Here is a 16756-nt window from a genome sequence, read left to right as displayed (position 1 = left end):
CCTCCAGTGTTGGAAATGGCCTGTCAAGTCCCGGGTGCTGCGCAGAAATGTTTAATTTGCTGTGTGTTGAGCCAAGAGCATGAACGCAGCTGCCTTTGGGCAGCCCTGTAGCTGGAGGTGCAAAGAGAGGCAGTTTGTGCATCTCTTCCCACTGTGGGAAACAGACAGCCCCTTGCTTAAAGCAAAATTTGGGCATCCACATTGGAGAAGGGTCATCGATCATGGTCCCACGGTGCTAGGGCCTACAAAAACACAAAGCAAGACTTGTTTCTGCCTGTGGTTTATGGCAGACTAACCAGAAGCAGGGAGAGAAAACAAGGACACAGAGGGCTGCTCTGTGGCTGTGAGGACCATGCATCCTGCCTGGCCATGAGGTCCAGCTCTGTTGGATGAGATCTGAGCTGGGGTAATTGCAAGGGCTCTGCCCTGCTTCAGTACAGCTGGCAAAGAGCAGCTTGACATCCCAGGGTACCATCCCTCCAGGCAGATTACCTGTCCAGGGAATGAGAAGATGCCTCCGTGACTCCTATAAAGTACTCAGCATCCTTTTGGAGAAGGAAAACAGCACAAACCAGTGGTGCAGGAAGCCTGGCTCTGGTTCTGCCCCAGACTTGCTCTCTGTGCCTCAGTCTCCTTGTCTTAAGCTAAGACACTCAGCCTTGCCCAGCTTCCTAAAATGCTTGGACATCTGCAGATGCAGATCTGATGTGATGAGTCAGATCTTCCCTTGTTGTGACTCAGCTCGCAGATGCCGAGCCCTGCATCACCGTGGCCATCTCCCATTGAACAGCTACAGAGCTTCCCCTGCTCCAGGATCTGTATTTGCTATTCTTACTGCAGCAACACAGCCACAGACGTCTCCTGAGTGCCTGACTATTTCCACAACTACTGTGAGTTTCTAGACGCATTTGGGAAGACCAGGAAAAAAGCCTTTCTAAGATTAAACACTTCTGTTAGCAATACAGGGGTCATAGCAACATCTGCATCAGTGTGTTATGAATGAATATAACCCCTGGTCTATGCAATGATGCAAGAGAGAGACGAAGGCCAGGGTATGTTTACTACAGTAACTGCTGCCAATGCCCAGAGTAGCTAATATAGCTACAGGAACAGCCAAAAGGCATTTCTACCCCCTCCATCCCATCCCAGTTACCTGCCAAAGCCTTCAGGTTCCCGATGGCCAGGACACCAGCTGAGTGTAACAAGACTCAGCCACAGGCACAGCTTAAACCCTGCAAGACTTGCTGTGTCCACTGGCCAGAGGGCAATTTGCGAAGAAGAAGCAAAGAAGAATTGTTTGCAACAGCTGGATGTGTTTTTTTGTGATTTCAGTGAAGCCTGCACCAGCTGTGATTAATTCTAAAATGGGAAATAGAGAAAAGTTCACTGGATGACTGGCAACTTTCATCCCTGCCTGCAAGTTCTAAAAGAAAGAAAATGGAAATCTAACAGTGTCTTTTGCTTCTAAAATTAACATAACTCTCCCTGACACATGAATGTGGCTCTGCATACCAGCAGCACTAACACCGGCACTCTGGCAGGACAGAGATCTGACCCTGGGAAAGTCTTTAACGTGTGGATGCAGCCTGTTGACATCTGGAGAAAAATGCTAGCAACCCCTTCTAAAGATTACACTAGCAGGCATCGCTCTGCAAGAATGCATTAATGTTGCATCATGTGGGCTCCTTGAACATTCCAGAAATCCTCCCTGCCACCTCTTTTCTGCCAAGTTTTCACTGAAAATCTATACAGTGGCTAGGAAATACACCCTGCAATTCTCTGCTGGCATATTTTAAACAGGCAGGAGTATTTAGGCTAAGCGTAGCATTGTGGTTTTTAACGCATGGGAACATACAAAAGACATCCCTTTTTGCTAAGGGTCCCACATGCAGAACAAGTATTGTGGGATATAAGAAACTTCAGACAGAGAAATATGTGCTTAAACATATTAAACAGTACGTGTGACACTATGTATCTATCATGCACTGCTAAATGACATCAGAAGTGGCATTAAAGCTGCAAAAAAGCACTAAAAAGCCTGAAAGGCCAAACTAAGTTCAGCTGGGTAACTTTCACTCGAGCTTAACCACGTTTATGACAGAGATCAAAGAAACCCTCAAATACCTTACCTATGTTCTGATCAATGCATGGTCCCACCAGCTGGCCCCCTTGCCTTGGAGACTGGTCTTGGCCCTTTGCAGACACATCCTAAACTGCCACAAGTTGCCACAAACTGACCCAATTTGGATCTACATGAAGGGACCCGACAGGTGTGACACTTGCCTCCCATGTGGGTGCATTCTGGCATCCCAAGCAAAGACACAGCAACTCAGATCTAGACACAAACTGGTTTGGTCCCACCAGACCAGCACAAGGTCACCAGGGTTGGGGCAACCAAGAGCCAGTGGTCCCTGGATGCTGGGAAGGATGAAGCCCCTTCTCCTGTTGTATCTCTCTGAGCAGCTTTTCTTTTGCCTCTCTAGAGCAGAAAAGAGAAAGAGGCTGCCAAGCCCCTTCCTAAGCATCCCTTTGCTTACATATCCGCAGCATGTGGGTGATGAGAAATGCACATGCAATTTGCTCCTGCTGGACTGGTGCCCAGTGCAGGGGGGGTGCCGAGCCCACCATGTCTTTCCTCAGCTTCAGCTCTCCCCTCCTCCTTTCCTGCCTTAAAACTGCTGCATCAAGCACCCTGAAGTCCACAACGATGCAAAACCACCAGCCCCAGCCCTGTCCTGCATTCAGCCCCTGCATCCCAGTGGTATCAACAGTGGCAGTTTTGCAGCTCAGCTTGTTGGGGACCTAATTTCCAACAACGTCACCACTTTGAGGGACACCGATAAGACTGGTGAGACAAGCAGTTGTGTAACTTGTGTGATTACACACAAGCAGGCATGCACACATGTGCACACGTCTGCACAGGCGTGCACACGCTGAACCCGCCCCAGCGCAGCTCTGTGCTGGAAGCAGAAGATTGGCTGGTGGAGGATTTCTCTCCAAGCAAGGGTCGGTTGTAGGGGCGTTTCTGTTCCCTCAGCTGGCTCCAGAACAAATGGTTTCCTTTTATATCCTGTTTCCTTACAAGAGGCCTAAAGCAGACGGCCAGGAAGAGCTTTAACATCACAGCAGATAGGAGCTCAGCGTTTAAAGAGACATCAGAGATTCCCTCTCGCAGCCCCACTCCGTGCACAACTCTGAGCAGACCAACCTCCGCGTTCCTGGGCCTTCTCTGTTCATATTTTATCATAAGGGATCCAAAACGGGAAATGGCACGCTCCTTGCTGCCTGTGTCTCAGGCTCCTCGCAGTGGGGAAACTGAAGTTCCAGCATCCCAAATCACTGGTTTCACCCTGCTCTCGCAGCCTGCCCTTGAGATGGCCCTGGCGTTTGTTGGGGCTGACGTGGCTGAAAAACTAACCACCGTCTTTTTCTTTCAGTTAACTTTTGGGTGGATCCAGATGGTCCTGGTCAGTGCACGGCAGAAGGGAGGGGGTAAGGAGTGCTTATTACCAGTCCAAGGCAGTCACCCAGCCAGCCTGGGAAGGGCACCCCAGAGTCCTGAGTCCTGTTGGTTTCCCACAACCCTAAACCAGAGCTCCTGTATCAGTGTAGAGAGAGCATGGGACCTGGCAGGCACGTGTGTCCTCCCAGCTTGTCACCCAGGGACAGCAAACTGCCCCTGAGCTGTCCACAGGGACCCCATCTACTCCCCTCACATCCCAGCTCCTGCAGGGGTTTGCAATCTGACCTGCCATCACCCATGCTGGACCTCTGCCGAGGCCACACAGATGTCATTCTTTCCACCCGAGAGCACCAGAGGAATTCCTCCCCCCGCCTCAACGTGTTGGCTGGAGACCCTGTGGATTTTGAACCTTTCTCTGGCAGTATTAAACAGGGATTACGAAATGGGATCAAGGGAGTCTCTCTCCTCTGTGCCCTGTGGGAAAGCTGCAGCTGTGGCCTTGCTAGCCTGTCCTTTCTTGTTCATGCATCACGGCATACCTGTGTGATACCACGGATAGAGAATTCGCTCCCCTCCAGGGCAATCACAGTTTTTTTCCTCTTTCTTTTTCTCCTCCATCACATCTGCTGAAGAAGCAAAAGCTGACGCTTTACAGAGAATTTGCACATCCATACGCAGAATTTGCACCTTCAGGGCATATAAACCCACCCTGTGACCTCCCAGAAAGCCAGGGGCTGGCATCCCCAGCTCTGGGCACAGCAGGCTAGCAGAGATGAGTTTGGCTCATCACTGCTGCAGACCAGACAGGCCAGTGCACAGATCCACAGGACACTCAGCCTTTCAGCTTCACTGCCATCCTTTGTGTGCCGTCTATTCAGATAAAGCGGGTTGTTTCCAGCTCCAACCAAACTGGGATCCGGTCACGGCTGCAAGCCAGAGTGGGAGAAAAGGGCTGCGATTCTGCTCAAGTCCGAGACATCGCTGCCTGGAAAACCATCACTCTGTGACGCCTTGAGCTGCATGAATGAGTTCAGAGTGGTAAAGGAGGACGTTGCAAGGGAAAAATTAAAGCATCAACCCTGAACTTGCCCTTGAGCTGAGCAGAGAGGCAGAATCCCCCCCAAAGCCTTTGCATCTGGGTACCCAGAGAACCAGGTGGTTCTAGCTCTAGGTGATTCCTAGCTCTGGATGGGGAAGCCCTCACCCAACACATGCTTGACATGCCCAGAGGTGAGGCCATGGTGTTTGAGTGCTACTGGGAACTCACCTGAGACTGAAGTCATGCTGGCTGCGTCGTCCCCTGCTCCCAGGGCTCCTCACACAGCTCTGAGAGATGACCTCAGGTTGGATCCCTCCATCAACCACGGCTGCTTCCAGGCTCCATCCAGACCTTGTTTGCTCTGGTTTGGGGAGAGATTTGGCTGATGAAACTGAGACACATGCAAGTTCCTCAGCAATCCCAGATGAATCAGTGATAACATTGCTCCTGGGGCTACCCTGGGAAACTCTGAGAAATGGTCTGGGGCGAGCTGAACTGATTTAAGAAGGTTTGACCTGACCTAAGGCAGGTTCTCTTAAGGCTGATTCACCTTCTCTGTCCATTCCTACTCATTAGGTGAGAAAAAGATGCCCAGCAGATGCAGGCAGGAGAAGCAAGAAGTGGTGCAGAGGCAGGGGAGCATTCACATCAGCGCTGCCTTTGTCTCACCCTTGCAGGCAGGTGAAATAATGCTGTCACCAAGATGGGAGACACAACAGGGACATGCAGGTTCAGGAATTTGACTGTATCAGGGAGTCTCCCAGACTTGTTGCATCCTCTGCAGGAAGACTAGATGCATTCAAGGTTCAGGCTGCAAAGAGGATCAGTATTACCTTTGCTGCCCCCTCTGTGATCTTTGCAGGTCCCATGGTTTTTAATCCTCCAAGAGCTAATCCTGCCATGTGCTCCGCTCCCTCCAAGAGATGTTCAGCACCTCAGGATGGCCTCTCATGCTGGCTCTGAGCATCCCTGCCTTACTCATCTCTAGCACAGAGAAACCCAAGGTAATTGAGTTACTTGGAAGAAGAAGTGAGGCTTATAAACTCTGAGGCTCAGAAGGACATACAAAATGTCCTGCTAGGCCAGGGTGGTTCTTCTAGCTCTGCTCCACCAACAGCCATGCAAGAGCCAAGCACCTTTAGGGCAAGCAACTGGTTCCAGCTTGCCTGTGGTCCACTGCACTTGTGCGACCCCAGCACCCAGACCTGTTGGATTAGGGATGTTCAGCGTACATCCCCATTAATATCTACTTCTTGAACTAATTAGTCTACTTTCTCTAATCCTTTTAGATTAGATCCCATCTGCCTCCTGTGGCTGCAACTGCATGAAAAAGAACGGCCTAAGATCTCTTTTAAAATCATCGCCTGCTAGCTTCTACCTAGCTCCATGCTCTTAACTGTAGGATCTGGTGAACAGCCTTAATTTCCTGCCCCATTAAAGTTGAGAGTTACAAGAAAGGACTAAGTATCTGTTCTACAAATTGCCTTCACTGCTATCCTTGCTACAGACCATGCTTGATCCTGGAAAGCAGAAACCCAGCACCAGCACTGCTTCATGGCAGCTTAGAAGATGACAGACTCTGTCACTGACACAGGAAAACAAGGGTCAGTCTGCTGGGTCACTGCAGCCTACGGGAAAGGATGAATGTGCAAAGCTGCTGGAGTTTATATTTTAAAAGTTCTGTCCAAAGAGCCTGTTAGACTGCAGTGTTTGCTTTTGTTGGCTTTTGTAGAAATAAAGTGCTCCTTTAATATATAATCAAGTGAATTAGTAACACTGCTTTAAATAAGACAAGCCAAACAACCACGACAGCATCACTTCAGATGTTTTATGTCTGGGCATGGGTTGTTTACCGCACAGCTGGGTGTAGGAGTCCCAGTACCAGCCAGATTTCACTGTCCTACACCCCAGCAGCTCCCCCACGCCCGGCACAGGCCCTGGGACAACAGGCTGCAAATCTCATCTACTTTGTCAGAGTGCAGAGGATCAGACCCATATCACAAACTGTTTGTGTTTTTGTTATATTAAAGTATGTTATAGCTTAGTAGGTCTGCAGTCCCCTAAATCCAAAGGCTCCCCAGGGAGCATAACCGCACTTCAATTAACTTGCAACGAAAGAAATTCAAGTTTTGCCCTACGAGCAAGTGTTTTTTAAAGCTGTGCAGCTGGAGGGGAGGAGCTGTGCTGGAGAAGTAGATGTGTCTTTTGGCAGCTGGGCCCTCTCATTAAAGGAGCAGAGAAGACGGAAGAAGGCAACTCCCAGTATCGCTCCCCCCTCCCGGTCCTCTCCCCCCATCCCACTGCTGTAGGATCTCCTACGTGGCACTGTGGAGGCAGGGAATGCTAGCCAGAACGCCTGCAAAGTCCAACTGCACTTGGAAATCACTCAAAGGCAAAAGAAATCTCCCCCTGCAATGCAGATCAGCCCGATTCCTAATACTTTTGCCCTGGAAAAAGTGTTCATGGTCAAGATTAAGCTGATTGCTGACATTTTGGTAGAATTTACTCGTTTTCTACACATCCTAACATCCTGCAGATTTATTGTGGCTGTCTTACAGCGATGCGCTCAGGATTGTGTTGTCTGGGGAGATGAATTAGTAGCATGGAGCAGTTTGCAAGAGCAGGAATAGGTTGGATCCAAAAGTCAGGCAAAAATTTGAAATATCTTTATGCAGGGCTGCCTGTCCTCAAACACAAATAACTATATTAATTGAACTCCTGATACTCGTTATTGAGGCAAAGCCATTTAAAAGGACTGAAGCACAGAGCCCTGTACTTGTGTCAAAGGAGTTTGGTTCTGGGAGGCATTGAAAGAGATCAAGATTAAAAGTTTTAGAGTTTATATTAAATTTCACTAAGAAGAAAAAAAATTCTTATATGGGAAGTGATTACACAAAAGGGTTTGAAGGTGGAGCAATTCAGAGCTTGGCAGAGAAAACCAGCTGACACTGAAATTTAAAGGAGGTTTTCTCATTTCTCAGCTGGTACATACCAGTAACATTTCACCTGTGTCTTGACTGCTTGCTATCCACAAATTCATCTTTTATTATAGCAATGTAGTAATAAAGCAAAGATTGTGCTATAAAAACCCCGGGGCCACATTCTAGTCATTTATGCAGACACAAAGCCAGGAAAACTGCTCCAAATATATACACTAGTGAACACAAAAAATACGACGCTTAAGGTACTTCAAACCTCTTTCCCACCAATTCCCTCCCAGAAGGCAGTGGATCTCTGAACATCACTGCTGTGAAGCCATTAGGACCGTTATCATTAAAGACTGCAGCGTAAGGTACCTGCTTGAATGCAAAATGCCCAGGGAAGATGGCAGCTGGAAATGTGTTTTGTTCAGGTATTTCCTTCTCCACACACACACCACTGAAAAAGCAAAAAAACCCAAACCCAAAAGTAAACAACTCACAGAAAGATAGGAGCCTTCAGGCACCCGAAAGGTCTTCATGCTCGGCACCCAAAAGGTCACCCACTGAGTGAGACCCCTTGGCACTTTTCCCCTGTAATAGCTTTAGTGCAAATGACATCGCATGGATCAATTCAGCCATAATAAAGGCTATTGGGAATGGATGAATGGCATAATCTTTCTCACCGCCAGAAGCAAACACCCAGTGACCAGAACAAACTTCCCGTTATCTGCTACTGCTGTTATTAAGGTCTTGTTGCTGCAAACTGTGCTGTGAGCGAAATCATCGTAGAAACACTGTGTTATTGCAGGTGGTGGAAAATTTTGTACAGGGAGGGCTGAAAGACCTCCCCTCATTTGAGGTGTGGAGTATCTATTCACATAGCATCATCTGAATGGTTTAGACAGAAGAAAAATGTTGCTTTCTGATGCCATCTTCTACTATCAGTGGACTGGTGTCATGCAGTGGAACAGACAGTGGAAAGATGAGGTGATCCTGATGCAAGGTGCTTGCAAGACAACCCAGGTCTGAGAGTAGAATATTCAAAGCCAGAAGACAAAAATCAGGTGCTGTTTTCTACTATAGCAACAAGAGACAGCAACCCGCAGAGACCCCCTGTCTTCTGAGGGACGCCGAGAAACTTGCAGAGCCAAAACCAGGGCAGGGAAATGAAATTACACGGTGATTAGGAGCAAGGGAAGACAGAGACATCAGTTAAAAAACAGAATGATGCAGCATCGTTCTGGTAACATGGTAAATGTCAATGAGAATGGTGCTTAATTACTGGGTGGTACCTAGCGTATCATTATTTCCCAGATTGCTGTTAAAAAAAATCCCATGCTATCTTAAATTGTGACAGGGTTGAAACCAAGTGGTGTTCAATACTCGTGACTCAGCGCAGAAACTTCCCTATGGCACATAACTTTGCTGTAAGCCCTCTGGCCAAGGCAGTCTGGCACCAGGCAGCACGGGCATTTAACTCCTTCACCGTTCCTGTGGGGGCTGTGGATATCTGCTACCATAATGCTTTTCTAAATTGCGTGAGTTTGCCAGACATGAGGATTTTGCCACTGTGTTACACTACAACAAAGAACAGACCCCAACTGCCCTGCTCATCTCCCACCTACAGCACAGGGGGGAATTTGGAAGTATGGAAGAATTGATGGGTAAGAGGTTCACCACTCCATCAGCCCAGCTGCTGGGGAAAGGGAGAGATGGGTGTTAGGCACAGGTGGGGAGATGGGTGAAAAACCAGTCTCTGGGATACAGCAATACAAAGAAGCTCTCCAGCCACCTGTAACTCAGCCATTGGGTCCCTGCAAGGCGAATGCACGTCCCCTTGGGTACCCCTGAGCCGGCGGGGTGGGGGTGGGGGTGGGTGGGGGAGGGGGCAGGGGGGCATTTCGGATGGCAAGATGTGGCTTGAACCAGGTACAGATGTTAAACATGCGCTGCCTGCGACTGCTGTGGTTGTGGCTGAAGCACTTTGCAACACCCTTGACTTCATGGAGGATGGCACCCCGGAAAAAATAAATAAATCACCCACCTGACATGCCAACAACCACCCAGCCTCCGGGGGGCGGGGGGAGGCAGGGAGTGAGATGGGCCGCTGCCCCGTAAACATGCAAAAGCACGGGTTTGACTAGGGAGAGGGTCCTGTCCTGCTGCTGCAAGGCCCGGCGGCGAGGCAGCTCCGGCAGAAGGAGGGACCCCGCAGCCCCCCGGCCCCCCCTTGCAGCAGCAGCAGCGGGGCCGGGCGCTCCCTGCCATTGGCGGCAGGCCGGGAGAGCTGGATCGGATCCTCCCCTTCCTCTCCCTCCCCAGGCGGTTTTGAGAGGTTTTTCCCAACTTTCCAGAAGTTTCTCGCCTGCCCCTTATATACCCCCTCCACGGGACCGGGAGGTGCACAGGGGAGCCCAGCAAAGCAGCGCCCCGGCTCGCAGCGCCGCAGGTAAGGGGACGCGGGGGGGCGGGGCAGGGCAGCCTGGGCTCGCAGGACCCCCAGACCACCAGCAGGCTGGGATGCGGCCAAGCTAAGGCTGCAGCAGGCCGAGTGTTACTTTGGGGTCTTGCATGCTCCTGGCTGGCCCCACAGGGCAGGGAGGTCGGGGTGGGGGTATTGCACGGGGGGGGGAAGGGGGTTGCAGGGGGAGGAGGGTTGCAGCGGGGTGGGTTGATGTGGGGGATATGGGTACGGTACAGACCGTCCCACAAGCTGGGTCTGTTTTTTGAGAAAAGATGTGAGATGATCCCTCTCCCCGCCACCTCCAGTTTGCTAGAGATTGTCGCGGTGAAACTGCATCCTGGTTTTTACACCCAGGAGAAACTTACAGGGGTTAAAGAAAGACGAGAGGAGGGTAAAAGCAGCACCAACTTGGTCCAAGTCATCCCGGAGCAGCCCTGGCCGAGAAAATCCTCCAGCCCCTGCTCCTGCCCAGCCTGGGAGCCTTCGGGATCCTGGGCACCAGCCCAGCGCAGGGGGCAGAGCTCTTCTCCCTGCAACGAGACTGACTAACCCTGTCCTGCCTGCCTTAACAAAGTGTCGCGGCCCGCTGCTGACATGGAGACGGCCTTTTGCTTGCATTGCCTCCGTCCTGTGGCTTTGCTACTTGGTCACAGGAGAAATAAGCCCTCGAAGGGGTGCGTGCCTCCGGCTGGCTGTCGTGGATGATGGCACCTCGAAACCCTGCCAAAGAGCGGGTCCCCACAGCCCCGAGGAGGTCTGTGGAATGCCACGTTGGCGTGGGGCGGCCCCTTGCAGGGCTGGGCCGTACAAATGCAAGAGAGGATGTTACTGGCTGCGCCATTCTTCTAGATTCCCTCTTGATTTTCACCTTGCATTATGAATTCACCAATAATCTCGGCCATAATCCAAGGATGGGCAAAATTTCTCTGTCCTGCTGCTGCAGGCTGCGTCACTCATCACAGCCCAGCGCACCCGGCCAAACTTCTCACCAGTCTCTGAAGTAATGAACCTTTTTTAAGCTGAGGATGTAAGTGGCGTGGGCTGCCCGTTGCTCACAAGAGAACTACTCCATGTATCTGTTTTCTTTCAGAATGAAAAAGGCAAACGTTGACCTCACTATGAAACAGTTTCAAGGTATCTTTAGAAATAAAAGGGAAGAAAAAAAAAACCCCAAAAACCCTCAGATTTTAAATGCTTGCTGCACCCAATCCTGTCTGCACCTTAAAAAGTGTGACAAGGGCAGTTTTGAGCCTGTTGCACAAGTCTTTGCTCCTAAGTAGCTGGGATGGCTCTTCCAATGGAGTCCTACTCCTAAAAGGATTTTAGGATAAAAATTGCCTCCTTCTCTGAGGCTACGTAAGTCCCACTCTGGCAAAGGAACCCTGGTGCAACTGCGCATTCCCTTTGCTTCGGGCTGTGTGCATGTTTCCTTCCATATGTAATCCCAGCGGGCCCTTCGCTTCCTGCTCTGTTTGCTTTAACCCTGAAGCTGCCCCGTTGCAGCCTTTTCCTGTCTCCCAATGCAAGCAGCAGCTTCTGAGGCTGGCCAGGAGCAGGGCAGAAGGAGAGGACCAAGGTCCAAAACGTCACTTTAACCTTGGACATGATGCAGCCTGTCAAGGAAAAGCTCACCCAAAAGCTCACTGTGGGTGTGAAGGTGGAATTTAAGCCCTGAGGATCTGCCATCAGGAAGGTTTGCTGCAAGCAGTGTGAAGTCAGGAGGGAGGGAAGGTCTGTGGACAGGTTATAGCCCTGGAGGCAGGTGGGATGAGCTCCAAAGAGCTTTGAGACATAGCATTTAAGACTGATCAGTCTGCAGATTTATCAAGAGCTAGTAGCTCTGAGCCCTCACTGGGCCATGGGTGCACCTACCTAATGCATGAACCTATTGGGAGGGGGCTCTGCTAGGGGGGGAAGGGGTCCACCACCTTCCTCTGCCCCAGTACCCCCCTGGCAGGGCTGTACAGGCAAACCAAAGTCAAACAGAGCTGAACTGAGAGGGTTGGTTGGATCTTCTCGAGGGGCTTCTCCGGCTTAAGCTTGGTGGAATGGAAGCTCCTGTGCTCCATCTAGTGTCTAGAGAGCTGAGCATCTGGGTACCGGGCTGAGGTCCCCCGGCAGGATGAGCCCTGCCATACACTGACTGCAGTAGCCCCTGGATCGACAGGCAGCACCGTGCTATGTGGTCCCTGGGCAGCAGAAACATTCCACTTTTAGCTTTCCCTGACAGGGCGGAGGCTTGACTTTCTGCTCTGAGGAGAGAATCACAGAAGGGTTTGGGCTGGAAGGGACCTTCAAGACCAGCCAGTCCTGCCCCCCGCCAGGGGCAGGGCCCCCTCCCCCCAGCCCAGGCTGCTCCCAGCCCCGTCCAGCCTGGCCTTGAGCCCTGCCAGGGATGGGGCACCCACAGCTGCTCTGGGCAACCTGTTCCCATGTCTCATCACCCTGAAAGTGCAGAATTTCTTCCTTATACCTAATCTGAATCTGCCCTCTTTCAGTTTAAAGACATTCCCCCATGTCCTACTGAAATTGTATGAGAAATGTGTGTTGCTTCCAGTCCCTGGCCCCTCCTTAAATCATTTACTGTACATAAGCACGTAGTAACATAGTAAAATTGCTTAAAAAAAAGCAGCTTTCATTCAAAACGCACAGGCTCTGCATGCCAGAGTGCAGCCTGGCCTCTTGAAGATTAATTGTTGCTCAGGGAAAGAGCCCAGCACAGACTTGGCATTGTTGCACCCCAAGTGAAACCTTAATGCAGATGCTGTGGCTCTCACTGGAGCACAGGAGTGGGTTTCCCTGGAAGAGCCCCTGGGATCTCTGAACACTCCAGGAAAGGCTTGAATCATGCTGATGGTGAGCTCTTCTTGCCCCCCAGCAGGTCCTCAGAGGCGTCCGGTGCTGCCAAAGCCATGTGGATTATTCTGGTGTTTGCTCTCTGCGGCCTCGCTGCAGCCGTGCCCTCGGAGGACAGGAAGCTGAGTGACAAGGCAACAACGCTGGCTGACCGAAGCACAACACTGGCCTTCAACCTCTACCATGCCATGGCAAAAGACAAGAATATGGAGAACATCCTGCTGTCCCCTGTGGTCGTGGCCTCTTCTCTTGGCCTTGTGTCCCTTGGGGGCAAGGCCACAACTGCCTCCCAAGCCAAGGCAGTGCTCAGCGCAGACAAGTTGAATGATGACTATGTGCACAGCGGGTTGTCTGAGCTCCTTAACGAGGTCAGCAACAGCACAGCCCGCAATGTCACCTGGAAGATTGGCAACCGCTTGTACGGCCCCGCCTCCATCAACTTTGCTGATGACTTTGTGAAGAACAGCAAGAAACACTACAACTACGAGCATTCCAAGATCAACTTTCGAGACAAGAGGAGCGCCCTGAAATCCATTAACGAGTGGGCAGCACAGACCACAGATGGGAAACTCCCAGAGGTCACAAAAGATGTTGAGAAAACTGATGGAGCTCTCATTGTCAATGCCATGTTCTTCAAGCGTAAGTTCCACCTTCAGTTCTTGATATAAGTGACCCAAAACTTGGCCTGAGCCAATACAGAACAGCCCAAATTGGAAGCTGAACTAATCCTAGGCCCACTGGAGGCATGCTCTTTTTCAGAGCATGCAGCTGGGAGCTGCGCATGAAACTACTACCCATTCCCTTTTCTTACAAGCTGAATTTCTCTCTCCTGTAGCTCACTGGGATGAGAAGTTCCATCATAAGATGGTGGACAACCGTGGCTTCATGGTGACCCGTTCCTACACTGTGGGAGTCCCCATGATGCATCGCACCGGTAAGTTGCAAACCTGCCCCATGTCAAGACCAACTGAAGGTACGCTCACTGCTGCTCCATTATCCGGTTTTCCACTAGCTGCTTCCAAGATTGTTTTGCCTCACTTATTAGCGAGAAAGAACAAAGCACGCTGCGCTTGTTCTGCTGACTCGGTCCCTCTGAACAGAGAGAATCCACGTTTACTATTGGGTACTTGGCTGTTAGGAATAAATCCTAGCTCATCACGCAAATAGGAGCTGCAGTTTTGAGTTCTTGCCAGCTCCAATAGCGCTGGACCAGTTCCCAAAACAGCATTCAGACTCACTTCGCTTGCTGGTTGGGGAAAGTCCAGGGTGAATTCACAAGGTTGTGGGTAGCTTTGCCTCTATTCCACACCTCACCATTTCCTGCTTCTGATTTCAAGGTCTCTACAATTACTATGATGATGAGACAGAGAAGCTCCAGGTGGTAGAGATGCCACTTGCTCACAAGCTCTCCAGCATGATTTTTATCATGCCAAACCATGTGGAGCCTCTGGAGCGGGTTGAGAAACTGCTGACCAGGGAGCAGCTGAAGGCCTGGGCTGGCAAGATGAAGAAGAGATCAGTGGCCATCTCACTGCCTAAAGTCATCCTGGAAGTCAGCCATGACCTTCAGGTAAAGAAAGTCCTTAAAGAAAACAGTGGGGCATTACAGTTCTTTGGAGTGGGAGGGAAGAGAGCGGGAAGACAGGTTATCTGTGCCCATCATCCTTTTTCCAGCGGCTAGTCTAACCATGGCTGGAAAGGATTGCGCAGTGTCATCTCTGGGAGGGTTGCTGACCTCTTTTCTCCTCCTAGAAACACTTGGCCGATCTGGGCCTGACAGAAGCCATTGACAAAACCAAGGCTGACTTGTCAAAAATCTCTGGCAAGAAAGACCTTTACCTATCCAATGTCTTCCACGCTGCTGCTCTTGAGTGGGACACTGAAGGAAACCCCTATGATGCTGACATCTATGGCCGAGAGGAGATGAGGAACCCCAAGCTCTTCTATGCTGACCACCCCTTCATCTTCATGATCAAGGACAGTAAAACCAACTCAATTCTCTTCATTGGCAGGCTCGTGAGGCCCAAAGGAGACAAGATGCGTGATGAGTTGTAGTTAGGTTGTTAGGGTGGTGGGTTTTTTTCCCGGAGCTTTGGTTTGTGTGTTTTTAGCGGGGGATTTCAAAAAAGGGGAAACACTATTTTGTATCCTTCTCGAACTATGGGTGCTATTCAGACCAGGGTGCATTGTGATGAGAAACCAGCATACACTTTACCTCACCCCAAAATACTTATTGCACAAACCCACCTCCAGAGAGGATCAGTGGAGCCTGGCACAAGAGGGTCACCAGGAGGGGAAGGCAACGGGCATGCACTGTCTGAGCTGCTGGCATACTCGGCCAAGACGTTCAGGCTAACGCCTAGCTCCTCCCTGCACTCGAGTTTAGCCTCCTGTAAGCGTCTCGCTGCTACCATCAGCCCTGCAAAGGCACAGGCTCTCCACCCTTCCATCTCAAATGCTTCTGCACATTTAGCTCTGCCACTTGATTTTCTCCCCCTTTGATGCTACACAGCACCACACCAGAGCTGCTCTGGTCGCTTTGCAGTGTTCCTTGCTTCTCTCTTGTCTTCAGTGGTGTGTAACAGCTGTGCACCACCCCTCTGGGGGCAACATCTGGAATTAAACATCCTGTAGCAGGCACAGAGGAACTCTCTTGGTGCTTCTGCATCAGCACACAGGGCTGGGAAAGAGACAGTGCTGTGAAGGTTCTCCCAGTTACAACCAGGGCTGTGACCTGTTGTAGCAGGCTAAGGGACTGCTGCTGGCTTCTCACAGGGAGGTGGATCATGTTCATTTCCTCTTTTTTGTTTAAATACAAAGCTTTAGAGCTGCCCTTACCTGACTTCCTAATGACCCTTTTCTGAAGATCCTCTCCACCATGATACTTTAAGTCCCTGTTGGCTGACCTGGACAAGGGCATGCTGAAAAACAAATGTATTTATAGTTATACTCTTATTTATGTCTGATGATGAGCAAGTTTCACAGCCTGATCCAGCCTAGACTTGGAGGCTACTCCTATCTTCCTCCTTCTTTCAAAGATACCATTGGGTTAACACCATTTAAAGAAGTAACATGATCCTGTGAACACTGAAGCACATCAGGTAAGCCTTGCTATGCACTGCAAGACATCGCAAAGCAAGTAATGACAAAACTATTGAAATGAGAGAAATCTGTGTGTCACAATGTAAGTGCCAGTTATTTAAAAACCAGCAAGGAGAGTGACTGCATTGCTTTGCTTTGTTTTATTTCCCTGCCAATGTGCTTACTGTCAGGTTGCTACACAGAAGCCCAATACTGCATTTTCTCAGACAACACACAGGACTATGTCCACTTACCAAGTCAGAACTCCAAAGTTTATTAGGCTTTCCTACAGGCAAAAATACAGCAGCTTGCACTCCCAAGTTTGACCCAACCATGCCTTCTCCAGGTTTGTAAGGTTACACAATTGCAGACGAGCTCATCCGCCCCAATTCCTATCCAAGCCAGCTGGAATGGGAGATTATTCTCCTTAAGCCTCTTCCCAGATCATATTCCCAGGTGCTTTCCCTGCTGTCTTGGGAAGCAGGTGGCAATCCACAAGGATGTACCCAAATGCACAGGAAGCCTAAAGCCCAGTGTGTATGCTAGACACTACCCAGTGAATCGGTGCACTGAAACTCGCACAGGCTAGCACGTTAACGGAGGATGGGGGTGGGTAAAGGGGGTGGGCAAGGCAAGAACACACTGTGTGATATTGTGAATAATTTGCATCATATGGATGCAGGTGTCTGATGGCTTTTATTACCTGTTCTTGTACCACACAATGACAGTTGTATAATTTTGCAATAAAACTTTTTCAATGAACCTCTGGAAGCCACAGTCACTTGGAGGGTTTGGGTGGAGACAAAACATTTCAACAAAAGCCAAGGGGTTCCTTGCCACCCTTAAATCCAATACACCTTTCTCAATCTGGCAATTATGGACAAGAATTACACTTTAACACACAACAACAGATGAATTCCTGTGACATGGGA

The 16756-nt window shown here is 50.1% G+C and overlaps 2 protein-coding genes across 3 annotated transcripts in view; one reads left to right on the top strand and one right to left on the bottom strand.

Annotated features, from left to right (window-relative positions):
- Positions 1-4853, bottom strand: part of GDPD5 (glycerophosphodiester phosphodiesterase domain containing 5) — a 210348-nt gene extending 205495 nt beyond the window's left edge. Inside the window, exon 1 of the mRNA XM_055702237.1 lies at positions 4731-4853. The gene's annotated coding sequence lies outside the window, so the exon portion shown is untranslated. The remainder of the gene's footprint in view (positions 1-4730) is intronic.
- Positions 4854-8857: 4004 nt separating this feature from the next.
- SERPINH1 (serpin family H member 1) lies at positions 8858-16586 on the top strand. 2 transcript variants are annotated; one of them, XM_055701773.1, is made up of 6 exons: positions 8858-9087; positions 9746-9872; positions 12769-13382; positions 13579-13677; positions 14081-14313; positions 14496-16586. In XM_055701773.1, exons 1-6 carry the CDS (start codon positions 9072-9074, stop codon positions 14796-14798), a joined length of 1392 nt encoding a protein of 463 aa, XP_055557748.1. In that variant the 5' UTR covers positions 8858-9071; the 3' UTR covers positions 14799-16586. The 2 variants fall into 2 exon arrangements, with proteins under 2 accessions (XP_055557748.1, XP_055557749.1); XM_055701774.1 differs by lacking the exon at positions 8858-9087 and having other exon boundaries at positions 9727-9872; positions 12766-13382.
- The last annotated feature ends 170 nt before the right edge of the window (positions 16587-16756 follow it).

The sequence above is a fragment of the Falco cherrug genome, chromosome 2, assembly GCF_023634085.1.
Source record: "Falco cherrug isolate bFalChe1 chromosome 2, bFalChe1.pri, whole genome shotgun sequence".
NCBI lineage: Eukaryota > Metazoa > Chordata > Aves > Falconiformes > Falconidae > Falco > Falco cherrug.
This window is presented reverse-complemented; position numbering and strand designations above follow the sequence as displayed.

Excerpts from the sequence above, each read along its gene's own strand:
- SERPINH1 (XM_055701773.1), top strand. Across the intron at positions 13,383-13,578 it reads CAATGCCATGTTCTTCAAGC|CTCACTGGGATGAGAAGTTC; the intron begins GTAAGTTCCACC and ends TCTCTCCTGTAG. Across the intron at positions 13,678-14,080 it reads CCCCATGATGCATCGCACCG|GTCTCTACAATTACTATGAT; the intron begins GTAAGTTGCAAA and ends TCTGATTTCAAG.